The sequence below is a fragment of the Diabrotica undecimpunctata genome, chromosome 6, assembly GCF_040954645.1.
Source record: "Diabrotica undecimpunctata isolate CICGRU chromosome 6, icDiaUnde3, whole genome shotgun sequence".
Taxonomy (NCBI): Eukaryota; Metazoa; Arthropoda; class Insecta; order Coleoptera; family Chrysomelidae; genus Diabrotica; species Diabrotica undecimpunctata.
In genome coordinates, this window is record NC_092808.1 from 99238217 (window position 1) to 99264718 (window position 26502).

The 26502-nt window shown below is 32.4% G+C and overlaps 1 protein-coding gene across 1 annotated transcript in view; it reads left to right on the forward strand.

The window, feature by feature from the left end:
- Positions 1-26502, forward strand: part of LOC140443630 (glutathione S-transferase-like) — a 45468-nt gene that overhangs the window by 9012 nt on the left and 9954 nt on the right. Inside the window, exon 2 of the mRNA XM_072534986.1 lies at positions 995-1141. Coding sequence (XP_072391087.1) covers positions 1006-1141 — 136 coding nt within the window. The 5' untranslated portion in view covers positions 995-1005. The remainder of the gene's footprint in view (positions 1-994; positions 1142-26502) is intronic.

A 26502-nucleotide genomic window follows, 5' to 3' on the forward strand; every position in this document is an offset into this window, starting at 1 on the left:
GTATCTACGTCCCGTACTAACCCCTTGATTTCCAACAAATGATTAGGTATGTACGCCTTAAGATTTTCCAATTTTAATGCTTGATTATTTACTAAATTATTTGCTTCCAGTAAAGATTTCAACAAAACCTTGATGCGATTTCTACCTATGCTTTTAATTTCTAAAATATTTGCAAGTTTTAATTTTTTGAATAATATGTGACCAACAGTCATCGGATGTAATCAACCTAAATTTTCAACATTTACTTTTTCAATATAAACCCCAATATTTTTAATATTATACTTATTTGGGCGTAAATTGAAGGTTTTCTTTTCCCGTTCCATGACAGCTCCTACACTGTTGAGATTTTTTATGGTCATGCTTTGATTATCAGTTATTTTCAAATGGTCCTCACTATTATCTATTAACATTTGTGTCAACGAGGACGTTCCTGCACTAAAATACTAGTGTCCCCCAGTGGGGGAACAAAATAGAAGTTTACAACCGTAAAACACTTAGATTGTTTAACTATACGGTCAAAATTAAAATCCTAATTATACATAAAAAGTGAATCACAATACTAATTAGAAGACCGGCTCGTTTATTATGTTTTTTGCACTTAAATTTTAAATCTATACTGTTTAAAATTATTAAAAACTATAATTTTCATGGGAGAACTTTTAAATTCAAATTTTCACTTTGACAGTTATTTGACGTGACGGTTTGTTTTAACTCAGACCCGTTAATGATAAAATTTAGTTTAAATTCGAAATCATGTTTTCCATACATATAATGTCTGTGGACGTCTTTATAGATTTTACTGTTTTAATCGTTAAAATCTTTAGATGCCCCGTCAAGTCATCTGAGCCCGTTTTAGCCTTAAGGCCCTTTCTAGGCTGAAGTGGGGCACGATCCCTTTGCACCATGTTGTCACCCCTTACTATAATTAATAATTGTCTTAATTTTTTTGCGATGAAGTAAAATTAAAAAAAAATTAATTATGTAATTATTTTAGCCCTTATTAAAATGGCTACAACTTACAAGTTGGAATATTTTAATTTTACTGGTCGAGGAGAACCAATTCGAATGATTTTGAGTTATGGCAATCTAGAGTTTGAAGACATACGCTACGCCAAGGAAGACTGGCCGAAAATTAAACCAAGTAAGCAAAGTTTTTTTTTTAATAATCTAGCTTTGTATCAGAACATATTGAAATATCGAATTTATTAATCAATAATGATATTGCTAATATTTCCAAATCAAATGGAAATAAGCAAAATAAATTTATTTTATTAAGGTTCTGAAACTGTTTTCTTGTGGCAAGTTTAAGCTAAAGATTATTTTTGTGTGTGTATGTAGTGAGTGGATGGCATTAGAACATGTCTATTTGCAACAGAATATTTGTATTTTTTTTCATTAAAGGTAAAATAGGGATAAAACATGGACACTAGTTTCCCGTCTAGTGACCCATCAGGACTTTTTATTAAGACAAACTAGATCAGGTCACGAGCAGGAGGTAACGACAAATGGGGTAAAACAGAGGTTCTAATTTTGATTATAGAATGTTTGTAATTATTTATTACCTATATATGCCCATATACACATACCATACACATATACATTATATATTTAACCATATATAAGCTAAATATCTAATTTTGCTTCTAAAACAATCTTGATTATAATGTTAAAAATTTCTCCCTCTTTTTGTGCTAATAAAGTAGAAATGTTAGTTGGTAGACTTGTAAAATTTTTAGTTCCTGGTATAGCACTTCTGTATATGCAGTATATTTTTAACACTCTGTTTTAACACTCTCACACTGTTTTTCCGAGCACTGGAAAAGTGAAGAAAATTTAAAATTAATTAACATCTCCGGCTTTTCATTAGCTAATTTCTTTTGTAGGGTAAAAAAGAAACAAGGCGGAGTTGCAATTTATGTAAAAGAAAATCTTATGTATTCTTCTCTTAATCTAAATGAATATAATGTAGAGCAAAGTTCTGAGTTTTGTGCAATTTATGTACCTTCAATAAAAACCAATATTTAAACTGTATACAGATCGGGTAAGGGTGACTTTGACTTATTTTTGGTGAATTCTGAAAATGTCATAACATCATTGCTTAGTAAAGCAGACAAACTTATCATACTTGGTGATTTTAATATAAATTTTAAACTTGAATCTGAACCTTTTTTTGATATTCAAAATCTATTAACATCTTTTGGTTTAAAAATAACTATAAACGATTATACTAGAATCACATCCCAGTCCAGTAGTTGCATCGACAACATTATGACAAATTTTTCTGAAACTATCTACAGAGTGGGCGTATTTGAACCTTGTTTTTCTGACCATCGAGCTCAGTTTTTATTTATTGACTCTGAGCATAAAGTTGTTGACACTTATCAAACATTTCAGCGGTTTATTACTTCTTCTGGTTTACAGAAGCTTAAACGTGCGCTAGCTAGTACAAATATGGACTTTTTCTATGATATTAATAATGATCCTGATTTTTTAACAGTCTTTCTTACCGAAACTTATAACAATTTAATATTAAAGAATTTTCCACTAAAAAAAGTACGACAAATGGCTGAAAAAACACCTGTGCAATGGTTTAATAATGAATTAAGGTCTTACAGATCCAATCTTTCTCTTGTTAAACACATTGCAGATGCCACTAAGGATCCCGATTTGTTCAAAGTATATAAACAACAAAAAGTTGAATATAATCGGCAATTAAAAATTGCTAAAAAGTCAGCTTACTGTAATTTTATTACTAATTCCAATAATAAACCTAGAGACTGCTCTTATTAAATAGTAAATAGTGACATAGTGAAATACACAAGATCCAGTGCGGTACAACCTGATCTACCTCCAGACGAAATGAATCAATTTTTTACTACAATTGCAGAGAATATAATTACATCTCTTCCCAATATTAACGTCGATGTCCTCGTCAATTACAGAAATTATCCTTCTCCGAGCAAGTCCTTTTTTTTTCGTCCCGTTCTGGAAGAAGAGGTCTCTCAAATAATAAAGTCTCTTAATAATTCTAATTGTAGGGACGTTCACGAAATTAATAGCAAAATTTTAAAAGAAACTTATCAAATTATTTTAACACCTTTCACTCATCTTATTAATTCAATTCTATCAACTGGAGTATTTCCAGAAATACTAAAATACTCAAAACTACTACCAATCTACAAAAAAGGTGATTCCTCAAAAACTGACAATTACAGACACATAAGCATTGTTTCTACTTTTGGGAAAGTGATTGAAAAAGTTATCAAACAACAATTTTATTCCTATTTTGAGTCAAATAATTACTTTAGCAACTCACAATATGGATTCAGAAGTGCTCGTTCTACTACGAACGCGGTATTTAATGTTGTGAGCAAGGTGATTGAGGGGCTTGAACGCGGCAATCGCATAGCAATTTCTCTTTGCGACTTGTCGAAGGCTTTTGATTGCGTTTCACACGACATTTTGCTTCACAAATTAAATTACTATGGAATCAGAGGTATCCCTCTTAAGCTTATAACTTCTTATCTATGTGGCAGACACCAGGCGGTAGTGTCTAAAGGTCATCTCTCCGAATTCGCAGATACCGAGAATCTAAGATACCAATCCAAAAGAGATGTTCTGAAAAGCGTCCATGATTCAGTTTTAAATGTGATATAATAGATAGCGTATATCTATTATAAGTCCAAGAATTGATGTGAGAAAAGTTTGTGGGGAAAACCGGATGAATTTTAAAATAGGGACTCTTCGATGTACTTAAAGATTTTCTATACTGAGCTTCCCATCTAACCCTTACATCAGCTTTATATAAATTAATAATATTTGATAAGTTGCACATTTTTACTCCTAATTCTGAGTTAGCGTTTTTTTTAGTCGCAAGATCAACTGCTTCATTTCCAGTTATCCCCGAATGACCTTTTACCCAGACTAATGTAACTCTTACACCATACTCTAGCAATTTATATATATATATATATATATATATATATATTATTTTTTATAAATAGTATAATATTGTTTTTATAATCAATTCAAGGGAGGATGTTAAAGGAATGCAAAACTGAAAGAGAGTCTGTTACTATATAGCTATAGCTTCGGCACTAAAAATTGATAAATAATGTGGGACTTGATATTGCACAACATGGTTAATATTAGAAACTAAGAATGCACAGCCTGTTTTAAATCGATTTTTTGATCCATCTGTATTCGGGCCGTGCAAGTTTGGAAGAGCGACACCTGGTGTCGTAAATTAGCAAAATTTACTGCACTTTCATGTTAGATCGAGGTTACCGGATAAATGTCAAGGACGTAGCCCCAGAAAAGAATAAGAAGAAAAAGTAAGATTGAGGTTATGTCGGTATGTTATTAAAAGGTAAACATTGTATGTAGTGTAAATACAAATAAATATATTATTAAATTACAGCAGTACTGTTGTTCGGATTTGATCCAAACTGGCAACAGCGCCCTCGCGTCCTACCCCTAACCACCCTTTGTTACTGACCAAAAAAATTTGACGATACGAAAGATTGCACACAATTCTCTCTCTTGTACGTTCAACTCTCCGAGAAGACACATCGCTCTGAACCATCCGATCACGTCAACAATAATAACTGTAAGTGTTAATATTCATTACACAAGCAATGAGCAAATAAATAGTGATTAGTATATTGTTTATTAAACAATTAAGGGTATACTATTGATAATCAAAATACATTTCTACTGAGCAAGAGTAGTTTTAATTAAATCCATGTAACAAAAAGAACCACCGCTTAATGGAAATATACCAAATCGAAGGCTAATCCGAAATAATTACCTTATAATTATTTGTACCCAGCCGAAGTATTTATTCGGCCCACTTGGACGGTGCAGAGGAACCCAGCCCGTTCCATGGTCCTTCTCCCACATGTTATAAACTAGGATTTATATAAATAACAAATTCAACACAAATATATTTAAAATATATTATATTCTACAAATTGCTACGTCGCGTCATTGGCTGTGTGAGAATTCACGGCATCAGGTACACCGCTCATCACTGCAGGTACAGAAAAAGTTCTTTCTTCCCACGTGCTCACAGAATAATCTCGATACTAAGAAAGACACTATTGTTTCGCATAAAATAAAAATTTGAATAATAATTATTTTAAGAAATTCTTTGTAATAATTAGTTTTAAGAATTAAAAACATTTATTTGCTCAAGCGAAAAACTTATTATTATTTATCTTTGAAATTTCACTAAATAAATACTTTTAATATTTTTACACATCATAAATATCATACTTACCGATTTCACAGTGCCTCCATATATTTAACGATTTTATATATACCACACATATTCTACAACACATTTAAATATTCATTCATTGATATTTCTATTGATTTGTTTGTATTGTATTGTTTTTCTTTCAGGGCGCTTATAAAAGTTGTGCTATATCTAACGCGGTAGTGTTTTTGCAAGTGAATTTAAGGTGTTTTTAGTGATTGCATATATCATACTTGTTTAGATTTAAAACCTATATTTAATAATGGAGGCACTGAAGAAACAACGAGCAACGGCAAAGTCGGCTTTAACGCGAGCATATAATTGGTGTGATCAATTTTTAGACTCTCAACTAACTATAACAGAATTACAACTAAGAGAAGAATCAATAATTAAACATTTTGAACGTTATAATGTTATACAAGATAACATAGAACAAGCCACTGACGATGCCGATGCTCTTGAAAATCGTGATCTTATGGAAAAACATTATTTTAAATATTTAACTTTATTACGCGAAAAGTGCATATCTCTCGTAGAGTCAAATCTACCCAGTCTTCCCACTCAAACTCCCACTGTTACACAAACCACGCCTACTAATGTAAAACTACCCCAATTATCACTTCAAATCTTCTCAGGCAACTACGATGAATGGATATCATTTTATCAACTCTTTACCTCCTTAATCATTGATAACCCCTCTCTGACAAACATTCAACGGTTTATATACCTAAAATCTTCTCTAAAAAATGAAGCTCTCGCCTTAATTGACTCTCTCGAATTAACCCACGAAAACTTTACCATTGCTCTTGACCTCTTGGAAAAACGATACTCTAATAACTTAAATATAATCAACGCACACTTAAAATCCATTTTGGACTACCCCACTCTCACTAAGGTTAATGCCCAAACACTCAGAGACTTCGTAACTACAATAAGAAAACACATTCAATCTTTAAAAAACTTAAACATTCCAGTAGACACTTGGGACATCATCTTAGTTTATATTTTGTCGAGAAAAATTGACTATAACTCCAAAAAACAATACGGAGAAAAAAAGAATTAAATCAGATTTACCCACATTAGACGAGTTTCTAGACATTTTAGAAGATAGGTGCAATTTATTAGGTGATTTAAGTGACTCACGTGACTATAAAACGGAAAAACCTTCTCCGAAATTCTCTCGCACTACTTCTCTTCACACCAATGTTACCTACAATAATTCTTCCACTTCTAAATGCATATACTGTAACGACTTGTCTCATAAAATATATCGTTGTCCACGTTTCTCATCTCTACCACACTCTGATAAACTAAATTTCACACATTCTCAACACATGTGCACAAATTGCTTGGGCACAGGACATTCTTACAATGAATGCATCTCTAAAACTTGCTCGATTTGTTCTAAAAAACATCACACTCTCTTGCACGTACGCAAAACCCACAACACTAACTTCTCGCATCCATCTCACAATCCAGGCACATCTCAAGGCCAAAGAACTACATATCCTCAAGGCAATCAACATAATTGGAGATCCAATTCAAATCAAACACATTCTGATACCAACTCCAGAAAACATAATTATCATCAAACTCAAGAAAAATCAAACCCCAATTTAAATTCTAATAAAAATCATACAGAATTCGACGACATGCCATCCACCTCTGGCCATAACATTCACCCCGAGTCTGTCACAGCAGTATCTCTAGATACCACAGGCGACCTTACATTCTCCGCTAAACCTTGTAATGTTCTATTAGCAACAATTAAAATATCTATTCAATCAAAATCAGGACATATGATAACAGCCAAGGCACTTCTCGATAATGCTAGTCAAAGTAGCTTTATATCAAGGAATCTTTTTGAAAAAATTAGCTGTAAAACCCTCCAACAACCACTTCAAATTTCTGGAATTGCCCAGAGCTCAATCATGTCTAACATAATGGCAAATCTTACAATTTTCTCTACTAATGATAAAAGCAATAAACTTAACATGTCTTGTTACGTACTCGATAGAATAACTACCCCACTACCGCAGACACATATACCCCTAGAATTGCTCGAAATACCACACAACATTTCCTTAGCCGACAGTGAGTTCTTTTCAACTTTAAGCATTGACATTTTGATAGGTGCTGACAAATACTACGAACTCATTACCGATGGCATTGTAAGATTAGGAAAAAATCTCCCTGTACTTCAAAACACCTTTTTTGGTTGGATTGTCGCTGGTAGTGTACCTCATAATCATCTACAAAATAAAAGAGTATCCTTATTTACTCAAACTTCTAATGTTATCTCCGAAAACACTTCTTCCCTTAACTCGCTTCTTCCTAAATTCTGGGAAATGGAGGAAATACCCACTAAAAAACTTCTCACCCCGACTGAAGAAATTGCTGAACTTGACTTCAAGAAAAACTTTAAAATTTTAGAAACCGGACGATTCCAAGTCAATCTTCCCCTTAAATGCCCCGCAGAGCATACCAAACTAGGTGACTCTTTTCATATCGCTAAAAAACGATTCGAAGGCTTAGAAAAGAAATTCCAATTAAATCACTCTCTATTTCTTGAATACAAAAGGTTTATCGATGAATACATTACACTTAATCATGCACGATATATCCCACTCACACTATACAATAATTTATCCGAACACAAATATTTCTTGCCCCATCATTGCGTGATAAAAGAGAGCAGTACCAGCACTCGATTACGCGTTGTTTTTGATGGATCTTGTAAATCCTCTTCTGGAACCTCTTTAAATGACATTATGCTCACAGGTCCACAGGTACAAATTGATTTATTTGACATCATTTGCCGTTTTAGAATACCCCAATTTGTTTGTACTGCTGATATTCAAAAAATGTACCGTCAAATAAATATAAACCCAAATAAAACCTTCCTGCAAAATATACTGTGGAGAGATGATCCCTCTAAACCACTTGAATGCATTGAACTTACTAGCGTAACGTACGGCCTCAGATCTTCAGGCTTCTTATCTACTCGGGCTATAAAAGAGCTTGCATCCACTACCATCCAAAAATACCCCCTCGCTTGTGAAGCCTTACTTTTACAAACTTACGTAGACGACATCCTCTGTGGTGCCGAAACTGAAGCTGACCTAGAAACCACATATCACGAATTAAATACCGTTCTAGGTAGTGCTTGCATTTCAACTCATAAATGGGTTTCCAATTCCACAAGGTTCACTGAAAAATATTGTAACAATGATCAACCCACTTCATATGACATCCAAATCGAAAATGCCTCTAATAAAGTTTTAGGACTTTCATGGAACCCTTCTCCAGACACACTCTCAATTTCAGTACCTGAAGCCCCAACTAACACTCGCGTTACAAAAAGAATTGCCTTATCCACTCTAGCCAAAATGTATGACCCCTTAGGGTTGATAACTCCTGTGATTCTACATGGAAGGTTATTTATTAAGAAACTTTTCCTTGAACGAATGGACTGGGACGATATCTTGCCTCCCTCTTTGGAAAAAGAATGGACAACCTTTGTAAACAGTATACCTCACTTAAAGTCCTTAAAAATCCCACGCTGTCTATTTCTTAATAAGAAAGTCGCACACATACAAATTCATGGCTTTGCTGACAGCAGCGAAAGGGCTTATGCAGCATGCATTTACTTTCGTACTGTATACTCTGATAACACAGTTTCCTGCATACTGGTTACAGGAAAATCTCGGGTAAGCCCTATCCGGACAACTACCCTACCTAGACTTGAACTCTGTGCCATGTTACTCCTCTCAAAACTCACCAAAAGAATCATATCAATATATGAAAACAAACTGTCATTCTCTAGTGTCAATTTGTGGAGCGATTCAAGGATAGCACTATCGTGGATACAATCCCACGCATCCCGCTGGAATACCTTTGTTTCCAATCGAGTTGCTCAAATCACTGAATTGACAAATGCCTTTCACTGGCGCCACATAAAATCTGCAGAAAATGCTGCCGACTACCCATCTCGAGGATTACTAGCCCAAAACATTTTAAAATTAGATTTATGGTGGTCAGGTCCTTCATTTCTGCAAGACCCCAATCTAAATCTCGCTCATTTTGATGAAAAAATTAATGAATGCAACTTACCAGAAGAGAGAAAAATCTCACTTCTTACTACTAAACCTACCGAAGAAAATTTTTGGCATAAAATATTTCTTAGATTTTCCAAATTTTCTAGACTAGTGCACGCAATGGCATATGTTCACAGATTTATTCACAATTTAAGATTTCCCACTAAAACTCTTACTGGTCCACTATCTGTAGATGAACTTCTCACGTCCACTAACTCAATTTGTAAAATTGTTCAACACCAACACTTCAGTTCAGAAATCTCTGAAATCCAAATTAGTAAATCACTCTCAAATAAAAACATGGTCTCACTTAGTCCATTCATAAATCACTCTGGTTTTTTATGTGTCGGTGGACGCTTAAAAAATGCAGACATTCTAGAATATCACAAACACCCTATTTTACTTCCCTCTAAATCACATGTAGTCACTCTACTGCTTTCACACGAACATACTAGACTTGGTCATGTCGGACCACAAGCCTTACTTTCCAACGTCAGACAAAGATTTTGGCCTTTGAATGGCCTCAGGGAAATTAAGAAAATTATTCGAAATTGCTCTACTTGCTTTAGATTTCGCGCACAACCTGCACAGCAAATCATGTCCGATTTACCAAAGGAAAGAGTTTCGATCACACGCCCCTTTCAAAATGTTGGGACTGACTATGGTGGACCACTTATGATAAAAACATCTCGCCTTCGTAAGGCCCCTCTCACAAAATGCTATGTGGCACTCTTTATCTGTATGAGTACAAAAGCTGTCCATATTGAACTCGTATCCTCTCTCTCTAGTGACTCCTTTTTACTAGCATTAAAACGTTTTATTGCTCGTAGAGGGAACCCTTCTGTTATATTTAGCGATAACGGTACCAATTTTACTGGTGCTAATAACTGTCTTCGTGAACTCTATGACTTCCTCAGAACCTCTAAAAAATTCCACGTCAATTCAAAACTTTGCCTCAAGTCAGAGCTGCACGGATTCGAACTAGTGAAGGAGTCTTCATTAGGCCCATCACAAAGCTATGTCCCTTGCCTCAAGATTCTTAATTTGATTGTCGTTTATTACTTTCTTCTTATTCCTGCTTACTTTCTTGTTTATATATCATAGGTCTTCTGTATCTTCTCACGTTCCAACTGAACCATTAGATCTCATTCCTTTCTTATCCTTCCACCTCGTTATTGAATGAGACATTCAACGGCCGGGGAGTATGTTCGGATTTGATCCAAACTGGCAACAGCGCCCTCGCGTCCTACCCCTAACCACCCTTTGTTACTGACCAAAAAAATTTGACGATACGAAAGATTGCACACAATTCTCTCTCTTGTACGTTCAACTCTCCGAGAAGACACATCGCTCTGAACCATCCGATCACGTCAACAATAATAACTGTAAGTGTTAATATTCATTACACAAGCAATGAGCAAATAAATAGTGATTAGTATATTGTTTATTAAACAATTAAGGGTATACTATTGATAATCAAAATACATTTCTACTGAGCAAGAGTAGTTTTAATTAAATCCATGTAACAAAAAGAACCACCGCTTAATGGAAATATACCAAATCGAAGGCTAATCCGAAATAATTACCTTATAATTATTTGTACCCAGCCGAAGTATTTATTCGGCCCACTTGGACGGTGCAGAGGAACCCAGCCCGTTCCAACTGTTAATATGGATGCAATAAATTTTTTCAGGGGAGACAAAAAACTTTTGGAAATTTTTGTTTTAGCAAATAGAAAAAACCAAGATATACATTTGTGTAGATATAACAAATTTGACATTTGAAGATATTTTATTTGATTAAAGTTATTTGATCTTGTTTTAATGGCATAGATATTAATCATTCAGTCAGTCACAATCAGATTATAGTGTAATTATTGAGTAATTGTTATTAGCTTAAAACTTGTTACTTAGCTCAGTAAACTTAACTTATTTATTCCTCGCATAAACGAACAAAGCTTTAAAATAATGCATAAATTAGCAGGTTACGCCCATGATATCATCATATTGGTTTGAACAATTAATTCTTTTTCTTTAAACTTTTGGACAGCGAATATATCTTAATGCATCTTCAGAAAAACTTGAACTTGATGCATTTTTGTAAACTTCAAAAAAATAAAATTTAAACATTAAACTTCATTTTTGGGTTAAAGTGAACTCTAAGTGAGTGGTATGAAACTAAAATTTACACTTAAAAGTGAACTTTTATTTATTATTTATTTCAAACTGACTTTAAAATCGGGCACAAGAATAATGCATAATTTAGGTTATGTTACTTATGCTTTTGTATGATATAAATCAACTTTTCTCTTTGTAGTAATTTTTGTTTCGAAGTTGGAAACGAATAAAACTTAAATTGACAATTTATTGTTGTATTTTTACAATTTATAACACAGCATTTCATTTTCTTCATTGACAGAAGGTGTAAATAAACACGAATTGACAATATGAATTTATGAAATCTATGAAATGTGCAGTAAAAAATGCAAGATTTCTCCGCTACTTGCGCACGATCGTTTCTCGTATCACATCCAAGTACTTGCACGTCGCCAATAGATATTTAGTTTATTTTCTCCTAAATTACAGAGTATAGATTTAAAAATTAATTTTGATAGAAATATATTATCCGGATATTTTGGAATTATAATGGTTGGTTTAAATAATAAGGCCTCAAAAATAATTTCGTAAACAGGATATTTTTTTGACTATGTATTATATCTTTATGTCTCTTACTGTCAATAAAGGTATCAGCAAGCGGGGGAAACGTTTTAATTCTCCAATATTTGTTTGTAAGATTCTGGACCACTATATATGATTTTTTCTTGACCATAAATATAATAAACGTCCTGTACATTATGTTTATTGGCAAAATTGTCTCAGAAAAGCATAAAGGTGGTTTTTGTGCTTGAGTCAGAACTGCACAATTAGGTGACCATAGTTCCTAGACTTTTTTTAATTGCCTTATATTGAATTCTGTCTAGGATCCTAAGTTTGATTTGCTGGTTGATGCATAAAGCGTACACCACATTATTCTTATGACTGGTAATGCAATCTGCATTTGTAGTGGCGTACTCATCGCCTAACGCACTTCTACAGTCAGTGGCATAAAAACCTCTAGCGTAGAAACATCGTATTTTCCGAATTTCGCGACGCGAAAACATGATTATAAACGTGATTTTATATAAGTTTTATATAAGTCGAGTCTCTTAAAATATATTAATGTTACTTTTAAACCAGTAGGAATGTTCAGTCGTAATATATTTGCAGTAAATCTAATATTTTGTGGATAATTTGAGTTATTTGCGAAATACTAAACCTTGGCCGCTACGTAATAAACATGACTTCCAGAAAAGTCTGCACGTCATTCAAAAATGATCCCCCATGGTGCCGGGTTAAATGATCCCGGGATCATTTTGCCCTCTCTAGTAATAGATTTATGAAAAAAATAGGTTACTTTTTAGATAAATTTTAACATGGACTGCTCTAGAAAACAAAATAATAAAGATACAAGAAGACAAGATCGTGATCACAAAAAACAATAGAAAACAAGAATGGATAACGCAAGAGATCAGGGACTTCCAGGATGTAAGACGAACACATAAAACAAAACCTGTAGAATACAAACGAGTCAATAAAATCATTAGATAAAAGTGCAGAGAAGCTAAAGAAAAGCGCATGTCAGCCAAATGCCTAGAAATTAAACAACTTCAGGAAAGATACAACACCTTTATTGTCCATAAAAAAGTTAAAGAAATGACAGGTAGACACAAAAAGGGATGGAAAACAATATTAAGAAATAATAATAACGAAATAACTATAGGTATAAAAGACAAACTGGAGAGTTTGTTTTTTGTACCTATAGTTACACCACATTATTACAAGAAACGATACAGCTTGTTCTCCACCATCCACGGATAATGAAATAAATAAAGAAGTTTTAAAAATAACAACAGAAGAAGAAATCTATACAGAAAAAGCTGAGAAGAAAGGAAAAGTCACCCGTTCAATTTTAATGTCGAAACACTTAAATTAATTGCAGAGAACGATAATAAAAACCTCAACTTAATAACAGCACTATTCAATAAGATATATGACACAGGTAAAATACTATCAGACTGGCCAAAATCAACATTTATAACATTACCAAAAACATCCAATGCCTCACACTGCTATGACTGTCGAAAATTAAGCATGATGTCTCATGTCCTTAAAACTTCAGAAAAACTTCAAAACATACACGAATTTACAAGAAGCTGAGTTTCAAATGAGTGACACTCAATTCGGATTTCGAAACGAATTAGGAAGACAAGAAGCTCCTTTTGCCTTAAATGTCTTAACACAACGATGCAGAGACATGAATGTAAATGTATATGCATGTTTTATTGGCTTTCGGAAAATAATTTGACAGCGTTAACTCTCAAAAGTTAATCGAAATTCTGAGAACAAAAGGAATTGACGAACAAGACTTGCGAACTATCTCAGAACTATATTGCCACTAATCGGCAACAATTGAAATAGAGCACACAATATCTGAAGATATACGAATCCGACGAGGAGTGCAACAAGGTTGCATCTTATCAAAGCTATTATTGAATCTGTGTTCGGAATCGATATTTAGAAAAGCATTAGACGAGGTCCAAAGTGGAATTAAAATTAAAGGAACCAGCATAGACAACATCAGCAAGCAACGCACAAGAACTACAAAATATAATAAATGCGATCGTTTGTCATATCGAAATTTTTGGATTACATCTAAACGTTTTCAAAACTAAAATTCCAGTTTTTTTAAAGATACCAATAAACGTATGTTTATGCTAATGGACAAATAATAGAACAGATAACTTCCATAAAATGTTTGGGAGCAAATATCAACAGCCAGTCTAACCCAAAAAAAGAAATCCTATCAAGAATCGAACAAGCTAGGAAATAACTAATGAACATGAAAAAATCTTTTACATTATCAGACCTTAGTCTAGAGCTCAGAATTCGAATAATCAGATGTTATGTTTTCTCTGTTTTGCAGTATGGCTGTGAAAGATGGACAATGGAATCTGAAACAAAAAAAAAAGAATAGTTGCTTTTGAAATGTATGTATACAGACGGATGCTGAGAATTCGATGGTTACAGAAAGTTACTAGCGGTCAGGTACTTCCGCGCATTAGTAAAAAAAAAATAATTACTCATAATCAAAGAGAGAAAAATACAATATTTGTTTTCACGTGTTGAGAGGTGAAAAAGATGAATTACTTCAAATCACATTGGAAGGTAAAGTGCAGGGCAAAACATCAGTTGGAAGACGTCAGAATTCGTGGCTGAAAGACCCGAGGAAGTGGTTTGACTGCTCATCCACAGAAATCTTTCGTGCAGCAGTTCCTAAGCCCTAAGTTACAATTGCCATTTGGATCGCCAACCTTCAAAAAGAGACGGCGCAATAAGTTGAACTGATAGTTACACTTGAATTTTTAGAAACAAGTATACTTCCAATTGTAAACAATTTGGAAGATCCAGTCATCAGTTCTCAGTCCTTTTACTTGTGCAATATCTACCTCTATCTCAGTAATACAAAGAATTAATTAATTGTTAATAAATTAAGAATTAATAATAATTTAGTTTAAACAGTTTTGTGAGGATACCTCTCCTATTTATAAAAAATGTCTTTAAATTTAGAGTAGAATATTTTAAATATAAAATATAAAGGTTATGTCCAAATTAGGTTTCATGGGGTATCATTAGCTTTAGTAATTGAATAGTTAAATTATTAACAAAAATATTATTCAGTATATTTTTAGTTCAGTTTTAAGTGGTGTGATTTTTAATATTAGTTTATCTGTATGGTTTGTATTCTTTTTATTGGAGAAACAAATACAAACAATGCCGAAGGACGGACTACTTTGTGTAATAAAATTGATGACTCACAATATATTTCGGCAATTTTTCAAGTGCTATGTAATTAATTAATAAGGGGTGATTCATAAGTTATTGAATTCTTAATGAAATCAATAAATGTTATTAGGTTAACGTCGGTCGTTCAGCCTGATAATAATTACGACATAGGTAAATGTTTACATAATAAGAACTTGGTAAAAGAGTTTTCTCAATTATTTATTAATTATGTATATTATATATATATATATATATATATATATATATATATATATATATCTATATATATATATATATATATTTATATATATATATATATATATATATATATATATACATATATATATATATATATATATATATATATATATATACAGGGTTGGCTACTCAAAAGAATCCAGTTTGATATTTGGAATGTGAAAATGCTAAACAAGTCGATTTTTGACAACCTCCAGCTGCCAATATTACAAATCTTTAATTAAATAGGAAATATACAATATCTGGCACATCATTAGATAGGTATTTCGCTGTAGAATTTAGTTATACATGTATGATTTGTTTTTATAATAACTTTATTCTTGTGAGAAAATATCAATTTTTTTGAAATAGTTACACATCTTAAAAAACTAAAAAAAGGTAACACCCATGTTTTGCAAAAAATGATATTTACACCATTAATAGGAAACTTTATTAAATATATCGTAGATAAAATGAACTAACTTTTAAAATAATTATTGTATAATTCAAAACAGTTTACTCATCAGCTATAATTATGTTTTCTTATCTCCTCTTCTTTTTTCTGCATATTTTGTCTGCCTTTCTTCGTTGCTCTTTACATTTTTCCCACCTTTCTCGTGTTCTTTTTTAAGTATGCTGCAGGTATAGTTAATTTCTTTTGTCTATTGCGTGTTTACATTCTTCATCAAACCAAAGCCCTTTTATTTGATTTTTTTAATTCCTATTACTCTTTAAGCCATTTCACGTTTTAACCTGTTAATATTATTCCATTTTCGTTTATCTCTTTTTTATTTTCTTGCTCTTTTCTAGGAGTTCTTTGTTCTGTACGTGTTGCAATCGCTTGTTTTTTGGATTTCTCATGCTGTCCAGGTTTAATTTTTCTGTCTTTGAGTGTTGGTTCTTCTCCTGTCTGATTATACAGCATCTAAATTTTGCTTGTAATAGTAAGAGATAGTTCTTTTAGCAGTCACATCCATTAAGTTTCTTGCTGCCCTTCTATCTATTAATATTAATGATCTATTTGGTTAATTGTTTGACCATTAGGGGAGAACATGTGGCTTTATGAATGTCTTGTTGGCAAAAATAAATGAGCTTATGATCATTTTCTCGTTAGCAGCGAAGTCTATCATTAGACTTCAATTTTCATTAGATGTATCATGTAGGCTATGCTTAACTATTGTTCCTATATTATCGGTTTCTTTTTCTATCTGGGAATTCATATCCCCGATCACTATTTTTATATTACTTTTTGGTGAGCGATTTTGTGCAGTATCTAGATGTTGACAAACCATTTCATTTTTTCTTCTAGGTTATCTCCGTCAGTAGAACAATTAATGCTGATAATTGTAATATTCAAGAACTTTAATTTAGTTGGTAATTTACACATTCTAGTTTATACTCTTATGTCTCTCATCTCATTATCTAGTCATTTAGTTTCTTGAATTGCCGAAATTATGGTTTTATATTGAAACAGGTCATTTAGTAGGTTTTTTTGTGTACCAGGTTCATTCAAGATTCTGGCATTCCACGATTCCTGTTTTGAATTCCATATTTCGTTGCCTCAGTAATCGCCTATCAATCCGTCCTATACTCCGAGGCGTATCTGTTGAAGCTATAACTGTAGTGTTTTTCCAGAGATGAGTAGTTGGCCACATTCATACATGAAATATAATAATTCATAAGACACCGATATTTTTTTTCAGTAATACAACTTCAAAAAAGGCATCATCAACTTTTTAACCCAAAATTACCTATGAATTGGTTTACCTACCATCCAGTCGTTAAGATGAAGTCAAAATATTAAGCTAAGATGAAATCACTCGTAATTTATGAAAAGTTGAATAATATACAGGTCAAAATATCGTTATCATATTTGTAATTGAAATTATGATTTATTCTAGATCCTACATTTATTATTGTCTACAGCACCAACTTGACCGAAAGAAAAACAAAGTAAATGTACAGTAGAAAAGAAACTTAGAACCCACGAAAAAATTCAAAAAACTGTAGAATGCATAGAAGACATGCATGTGTATGACGAAATTTAGTTTAGTCTTTGATACATGTAAAGTAAGTGCTAAAACGTATCTCCAATGGCGCTGCAGCCCAAATCGAGCCTTGGCTTCCTCCAAACTATGCCTCCAACCTTGCCGGTTTCCCGCTGATCTTCTCCAAGTTCTCACGTCTAGCAAATTTTGCCCGTCCACCGCCACTTCATCCTCCCTACTTTTTCGTAGCCTTCCTTTTGGTCTTGCACCCTGCATTTTACTATTTATTTTTTTGATTGTCGTATTGCCAGATTCTAGTAAGAGCCTAAGAAAGTATCAGTTGAATTCTGGCAGGCAACGGTGAAGGCAATCTTGTTTAGACATCTAATGTCACGGAGCAAGGCACCCTGGCATCTTTCGGCCGAGTGAGATACTAGGCCAGAAGACCCCAGGGTAGTGCTGGATTAACCGTGTTCCGGGTAAAACCTTAACCACTGTTCCAAAGTAGTGGTCTTGCCACTCAATAAACATATACAGGGTGAGTCACCACTAACGGGACGGAAGATTACAGCGAAACGGTAAAAGATTTTGAAAAAATTTTAAATGTAATAGTATGTAGGTTGATAACGGCTACATTTTAAAATTATTTTGAAATATACAGGGCGTCCCAATAAAGTGCGGCGTATCAAAGTTATATTTTTTCTTATGGAACACCCTGTATTTTATTGGATTTTCTAATTGTCTGCAAAAAATAAGGTATAGTTTCATTAGACTTCCCTAATTATACCTATGTACAGAGTGTTCTGAGTTATGTCGAATTTTCTTAAAATGTAAAACTTTAAACGAGGACTCATTCTTAATTTATTTAAGCAATTCTAATAAAATTACGCATACAACTAAATAGCTGGATATTGGTCGAATGTATTTCATGATTAATTATTAAACATTTATTTACAGGGTGTTCAAAATTTGAAGTTTCATTATTGCATTATTCAATGTGTAATATAAGGCTTATTTTAAATGGAACATCCTGTATATTAATGAATTATTAAATTAAAAAAAAATTTCTCTTTCGAATGATATACGGATGTCCTATAACTAGGACTGATAGTTTTGCCGTAATTTAAAATTTTGTTAAACGGAAATCGATTTTAAATATTTATAATTGTTACTTTCGATTTTTAAACCCATCATATTGACATATTGTTATAAACGAAACCAGTGTAGTTGTAAATACATTTTTTGTAAATAACCTAAAATTTTTATATCTTTGGATTTGTATTCGTTGGGAATAGGATAATTAGTTACTATTTAACTGGGAATAAGCCACAATTAAAGGTTAAAATACGTTTATTGACGTTTCAATTTCCACTTCGGAAATCGTTCTTTTATAAAGAACGATTTCCGAAGTGGAAATTGAAGCGTCAATAAACGTATTTTAACCTTTAATTGTGGCTTATTCCCAGTTAAATAGTAATTAATTTAAAATGCCACAAGAAAATAGCTTCAGAACAATATTAGGATAATAAGTATTAAAATATGATGAAAAGAAAATAAAAAAAATTTGTTGAAAATCTGATGTTTTTTAGATTTTCTACGATTCATCAAGTGAAAGGCAACTGCGCAAAGGTTACAGTTTTCAAAAATGACGTAAATATTAACGTTATGTTTAATTTTTTGTATTATTTTAAGTATTAAAATAAGTTTAATATTTAAATAAAAATAAAACTGTAAAATATATGTATTTCGTTGAATTCATAATAATAATAATAATAAGATGTACCTATAACTTCTTACGTGCTTACGAGCACACACTCTTTTTTTGAAAACAATTAAATACATAACGAAACAGAAAGAATTTTAATAAACAAATAATACAAAATGAATAATGAACATAAATAATATAAAATAATCAAAAACTTAGTATAACTAAAAAATGTTCAGGTATGTAACAGATGTTCAAATTGCTTGCCATCTTGTGCAATACAACAAGCGATTCTATCTTCGAATGATTTACTTACATTATTTAACATAGCAGGAGTTATTGAAGCAAACGCGTTTGTAATTCTTAATTTCATGTCATCTCTAGTAGTAGGAGGTGTAGCATATACAATATTTTTAATATAACCCCACTTAAAAAAATCCATCTTGGTTCGTCCTGGTGACCTAGGGGGCCAATTATATGAACCACCTCTACCTATCCATCTGTTTGTAAATTTTCTGTTAAGGTAGTTCCTAACATTACGTGAGAAATGAGCAGGAGCTCCGTCCAACTGGAGCCACACTTTTGTTCGTAGACTAAGTGGAAGATTCTCAAGCAGTGTCCAAAAATCTTGGTTTAAAAAATTTAGAAAATTTGTCCCATTGAGATGTCCATCAAAAAAATACGGGCCGATAACGTACTCGCCCATAATGCCGCCCTAAACATTAACACCCCATCGGTGTTGGCGATCAACAGTACGAAATAAATGTTTATTTTCTGTGTCATAATAATGAAAATTATGTCTATTTACTAGACCATTATTATGAAAAGTCGATTCGTCTGTAAATAATACATTTCTAAAAAAATCAGGATCTTCTTCAGCTTTATCTAAAGTCCATAAACAAAAATTTAAACGGTTACCATAATCTTGTTCTGTCAAATGCTGGTGAAGTTGAACGTGATACGGATGAAAATGGTTGGTCTTAATTATTCTACATAAACTAGTTTGACTAATTTCTAATTTAACCGAAATTTTTCTTGTACTAATATTTGGGTTTTCCGTAACAGAAAGCAGGACATAAGTTCGTTAACGTTGTCACCAATAACTGGTTTATTTTTATTTACCTTTTCGTATGCAACATTACCAGTAGCACGAAATCTATTAAGCAATCTCTCAAAAGCTTCCTTTTGTGGGTGTCTTCTATCAGGATACTTTTGAGCATAAACTTTAGAAGCTAAGAGACAATTTTCCAAACATTCTAAAATGCAAAGTACCATGTCGACTCTTTCATGGATAGCGTAATTCTTCATTTTTAGGAACAATGAAAGTTAAATATTACACACGAATGTTTATATTTTGAAAATTACTAGACCGTAATGTCAGAAAATGACAATGTCATACAATGACATTAACTAACTATATCTTTTGTTTTAAAATCAATATGTATACCGATGAAGAGTTTAAATAATTGTAAATTACGCAAAAACTATTAGACTTAAGTATAGGACATCTTTATACCATTCAAAAGAGGAAACTTTTTTTAGTATTACGATTAATTAATATCCATGGTGTTCCATTTAAAATAAGCCTTATACTAGATATTGAATAATCCAAAATTGAAACTAAGTTTTTAACACCCTGTAAATAAATGTTTAATAATCAATAATGGAATAAATTTAACCATTACCCAACTATTTTGCTGTAAGAGAAAATTTGTTATAATTACTTAAATAAGTCGAGAATTAGTCTTCTTTAAAAAAATTTTTTTTGCTTATAATGTAGTAAGTTGTGGTTTATTTTGTATTCTTTGTTTTATTAAAATTCTTTCTGATTCGTTGTGCATCAGCAAGTAAAAGTATAAAGTATATACATTTGTTTACAACTACATTGGTTTCATATATAACAAATATGTCAAAATGATGGGTTTAAAAATCGGGAGCAACAACTATAAATATTTTAAAATCGAAAAGAAAATTTTAAATTACGCAAAATCTATCACTCCTAGTTATAGTACATTCATATATCATTCGAAAGTGGAAAATTTTTTTAACATAATAATTCATTAATATACAGGGTGTTCCATTTAAAATAAGCCTTATATTACACATTGAATAATCCAATAATAAAACTACAAATTTTGAACACCCTGTAAATAAATGTTAAATAATTAATCATGAAATACATTTAACCAATATCCAACTATTTAGAGGTATAACCAATTTTATTAGAATTTCTTAAATAAGTTAGGAATGAGTCTTCGTTTAAAGCTTTACATTTTAAGAATATTCCACATAACTCAGAACACTCTGTACATAGGTATAGGGAAGTCTTATGAAACTATACCTAATTTTTTGCTGACAATTAGAAAATGTAATAAAATATAGGGTGTCCCATATGTAAATATATAACTTTGATACGCCGCACTTTATTAGGACGCCCTGTAAAATTCAAAATAATTTTAAAATGTAGCCCTTATCAACCTTCAAACTATAAATTTAAAATTTTTTCAAAATCTTTTACCGTTTCGCTGTAATCTTCCGTCCCGTTAGTGGTGACTCACCCTATATATTTAGGGATTCTACAGCATTCACTGCCTTCCCTCGCTCAACCGTTACCATCTCTCTCTGTTGTTCCATTCTCCATCGTTTAGGCCTCTCTTACTCATGGCGTCGTCTACTTTGTTCCTTCAGGATTTTCGGGGTCGTCCTCCTTTCCTCCTTCCTATGGGGCCCCATTCGGTTATTCTCTTTATCCATCTGCTGTCGCTAGTTCTTCTTACATATCCATACCACTTTAGTCTTTTTTGTTCTATATATGTTAGTATTTCTGTTTCTATTGATGTTCTTTGCTTTATTTCGTCATTACTTCTCCTATCCATTATTGTTACTCTGCAGCATCTTCGCAGGCATTTCATCTCCTCTGTTGCTGTTTTTCTTGTTTATGATCCAATTTTCAGCCCCGTGTGTCATAATACTTCGCACTAATGTTTTATAAATCTGTGTTTTTGTCTTCATATTTAGGTGTCTATCCCACCATACTGAGTTAAGTTGTCGGATTGCTGTTCTTGTTTGTCCTAATCTTTATGTAATTTCTTCCTCTGTTGTTGCCTTTTTCGTGATTATAAACCCCAGGTATTTGAATTTATCCTTTCCTTTGATTGTTACGTTGTCATCAATCTGTAGATCTTCTATGTCTTCTTCACTTGTAGATAGGTACTCTGTTTTTGCGAGGTTAATATCTAAGCCAGCCTTGGTATATTCTTCTTGTAGTTTCTTCATCATGTAGCTGAGGTCGTCTTGGTCTTGTGCAATCAATACTTGATCGTCTGCAAAGCTTAACGTATATAGGTATTCGTTCCGTACCGGTACTCCCATGCCTTCGCATTTTCTTTTCCATGTAGTCAAGGCTTTCTCTAAGTATATTTTGAATAGGGTTGGAGATGTGGAACAACCCTGCAAGAGCCCTTTTGTTGTGGTGAAGTTTCCTATGATTCTTGTTCCCATTTTAATGGACACTTTATTTTCTTTATACAGAGCTTTTGTAGCTTCTATGAGTTCCGTCTGTATTTCTAATTTGTACATTGCCTCCCATAGTTCTGACCTTGGTACAGAGTCATACGCCTTTCTCAGGTCCACAAATGCTAAGTGTATATCTCTATTTCTTGCTTTTTTCTTTTCCAACAGTTGTTCCAGTGTGTATATGTGGTCCATGCATAATCTTCCTGCCGTGAAGCCTGCCTGATCCTCACCGATTTTGCCTTTTATCGCTTGCTCTATCTTTTCTCGCAGTATCTTCCCATATTATCTTCCTATTGATGATATTACGCTTATTCCTCTGTAGTTTTCGCATCGTTTTCTATCTCCTTTCTTAAATATAGATATCATATATGCCTCCGTCCATTCCTTTGGGAGTTGTTCTCCATTTATGGCTTTCTGAAATATCCATTGTATCATCCGGTGTAATTTTTTTGATCCGTATTTTATAAGCTCAGGTGAGATGCCTCCAGGTCCCGGTGCTTTCTTATTTTTGATTGCTTTTATGGCCGTTCTCATTCCCTATCTGTTATTTCTATTTCTTGTTGTGGGTGTAATTGTGGTCTTTGTTCTGCTAATAGTTCCTTGTAGTAATCCTTCCATTCTTTGTCCTGTATATTTCCCAATTTTATTTTTTCTTTTCAGTTTTGTTTCAATCCTCTCAGTACTTTCCGAAGTTCTTGTACCTCCTATATATTATGTTTCAATATTTAAGCAGGTTCTTTCCCATTCTTCATTCTTTTGCTGTGTTATTTGTTTTTTCACTTCTCTATCTTTTTCTCTATATTCTTTATAAACTTCATCGTTGTTTGTAGTCAGCTATTTTCTGTATAGTTGCTTTTTTTTCTTCAATTATTTTGTTGGTTCATTTATTTCATAATAGTGCTGTTTATTTGTTATATGTTCTTTTTCCCCAAGGGCTTCGAATGCTGCTTGCTTTATACTCGCCTTTAGGTATATGCTCGTATATTTCTTCGATGTTGCCGTATCTAAATTCTATTAATTTTTGGTCTAGAAGTTGTTGGTATAGTTCTCTTATTGATTGTTCTTGGAGTAGTTCTATATTGTATTGTTTTTCTCTTATAGTGTTCAACGGTTCTTCTGTGGAGGGGGTCTTGTTATGTTTCCAATTAATGCCCATTTTTGCTGTCAGTAGTCTATGGTCCGTTCCACATTCTGCTCCTCTTTTGACTCGCACATCTTTGATCTTTATTGTGGTATCTTGTTTGATTATTATGTAGTCTATTATCGATTTCAGCTTTCGTGTTTCTTGCGTCCATGTATATTTATGAATATTTTTATGTCTAAAGAATCCGTTGGTGATTTTTAGGTTGTTTAGTTCGCATAATTCAATCAGACGTTCTCCGTTATCGTTTTGTTCATCCTCTCCAAATCTCCCCACTACTTTATCGTTTTCTTTCGTTCCGGTTCTGCTGTTAAGGTTTCCTGTTATAATTATCTCCACGTTCTTTTTAATTAGCTCTATTTGATTTTGGAGTTGTTCCGTGAAATGTTCTTTTTCTACTCTCGGAGAATCGTCTGTTGGTGCATATACTCCGAGTATCACTGTCTTTTTACCGTATACAGATTGAACGAATTTAAAACGGAACATACGAAATCAATGTATTTCGGCTCAACTCCGCTCTAGGTGGTTGTCCAATAAAAGGTTGTCAAATAATTATATTATAAAAATCCAATACTTCAGCGGGCTGCTGGATTTGGAACTCATTCAAGAACAAGTCAAAACTCCACCCAAATAGGTTGCCTAGAATCACTGAAAAAACTAGACTAAACAAGCAGTTATTATGATGTCAAACCACTTATCGCTTCCTTATAGTCCAAGAGATAGAGCCGAAATTTTGAACTGATCAGTAATATGACATTTCTCTGTTGGAATATATTCATTGTAACTGGGTTAAGACTTAGCCTTACAGGCGGACGTCCCTCGTGGTACAGGGGGTGGCTATACAGGGATGAAGTTGAAATTTTTTTCGGAAAAATTAACGATCGATAATATGGCTGAAAATTTGCCCAGAGTAAGATCTTGGTATAACTAGACGAAATCCCAAAGGGCGGACGCGAGAGTGGATACATAAGGGGTGGCGGACAGGGGTGAAGTTGCAATTTTTTGGGGAAAAATTAACGATAAGTAATATGTCCGCCATGGCTTATTATTTAGCCCCTAAAAACTTTAAATCCAAAAGGACGGACAGCTGGGTTGGTACAGAGAGCCACAAAACGGGGTCAAATGTACCACTTGCCTGCGCATTTTAGGTCTCGGTAACAATTTTCAAACTGATTTTATTATGATATTTTTATACCGATTGATTTGAAAATTTGTATGCTCAGTTCTGTTACTATTCTGAGAAGCGTCAAGTAGAGTTTTCCTCAAAATTTTCCAAAAAAATTTCCGTAAATGAAAATTTTCGTAATTTTTGGAGGTAAAATCTAATTTGTAGAATCCTTTCAATTTTCTGTAAGTTATACCATGATTTTTTTCCAAAAATTTTTAAACGATTTTCCGATAAGAAAAAAAAATTTAGAAAAACTTTTCTAAAACATTTGATAAACCTCTACGACATCGTCTGAATCTTTTATAGAATATTTTGTAGTTTTAAAATGATATTATGATAATGTTTTTTTTTCAAACTAAAGTCATATTTACTTTACAAATCACATTTTTTTCTTAAATACAAATATTTTACGAATTAATTTTTAATTGAATAAATGTTTGATATTTGATATTTTATTAAATTAGAGTAATTTTATAATGTTAACTATTAAATATTTTTGGTATAACAAATAGTAATTTTACTTATTTTTTATTGCAATAAAAAGGTTTTTAAATTTATATTGCATAAATAATGATTGTTCAGATATAAGAAAAATTTGATTTATTATTACATTAATAATCAAATACAAAATATATTATTTCTATTTATCAATAGATCAAATTCAATTTGTAGAATTCCTTTAACATTTTACAAATAATTATTAATAAAAATCAATTTAATAGTGGAATTATCAATTTTTTAAGTTTTGAAATTTACTTTGTAGATATTTTCAATATTTTTTTTAACTTTCAAATTGATTGAATTTTTTTTCATTAGTTAATTATAATTTTACAAATTCTGTTTGGACATTAATTTTGCATCATTTTGCTTTTATTTCATCATGCTTTTATTCAACTTGGTGAAACTGACTTCGATTGTAATGAAGTTTTTGAAACCTTAGTCACTTATATGGAACAGGACTGACGAGAACAATTCCAAAAAGAAAAGTAAACGATGTCAGATTTTTACTATTTAACCGGCAGTATAAGTTGCATGATGTGAACGAGCCTTAAAAAAAACTAAAAAATTTCGATGCTTCAAGCTTACTACCATGTCAAGATGAATTACACCAACATCTACTGCGAGCTCATTATATTTCAAATATTTGGACAAATGCTCATAAAAAAGTACCAACAGAATTGATTGTTGAAGAACATGGTTGGGAGTTTGAAGATGAAACATATAAATTCAAATGGTTTAGTGGACCTCAGATGCCAGAATCAGTTCGAGAAGTAGTGATTGAAAATGAAGCAGATAATGAATGTGATATTATTGAAAGTGAAAGTGACGATGATGAATGTGATAACATCAATGAGAGTGAGAAAAATGACGAAGATTTTCTAAATTTTTTTTTCTTATCGGAAAAATCGTTTGAAAATTTTTGGAAAAAAATCATGGTATAACTGACAGAAAATCGAAAGGATTCTACAAATTAGATTTTACCTCAAAAAATTACGAAAATTTTCATT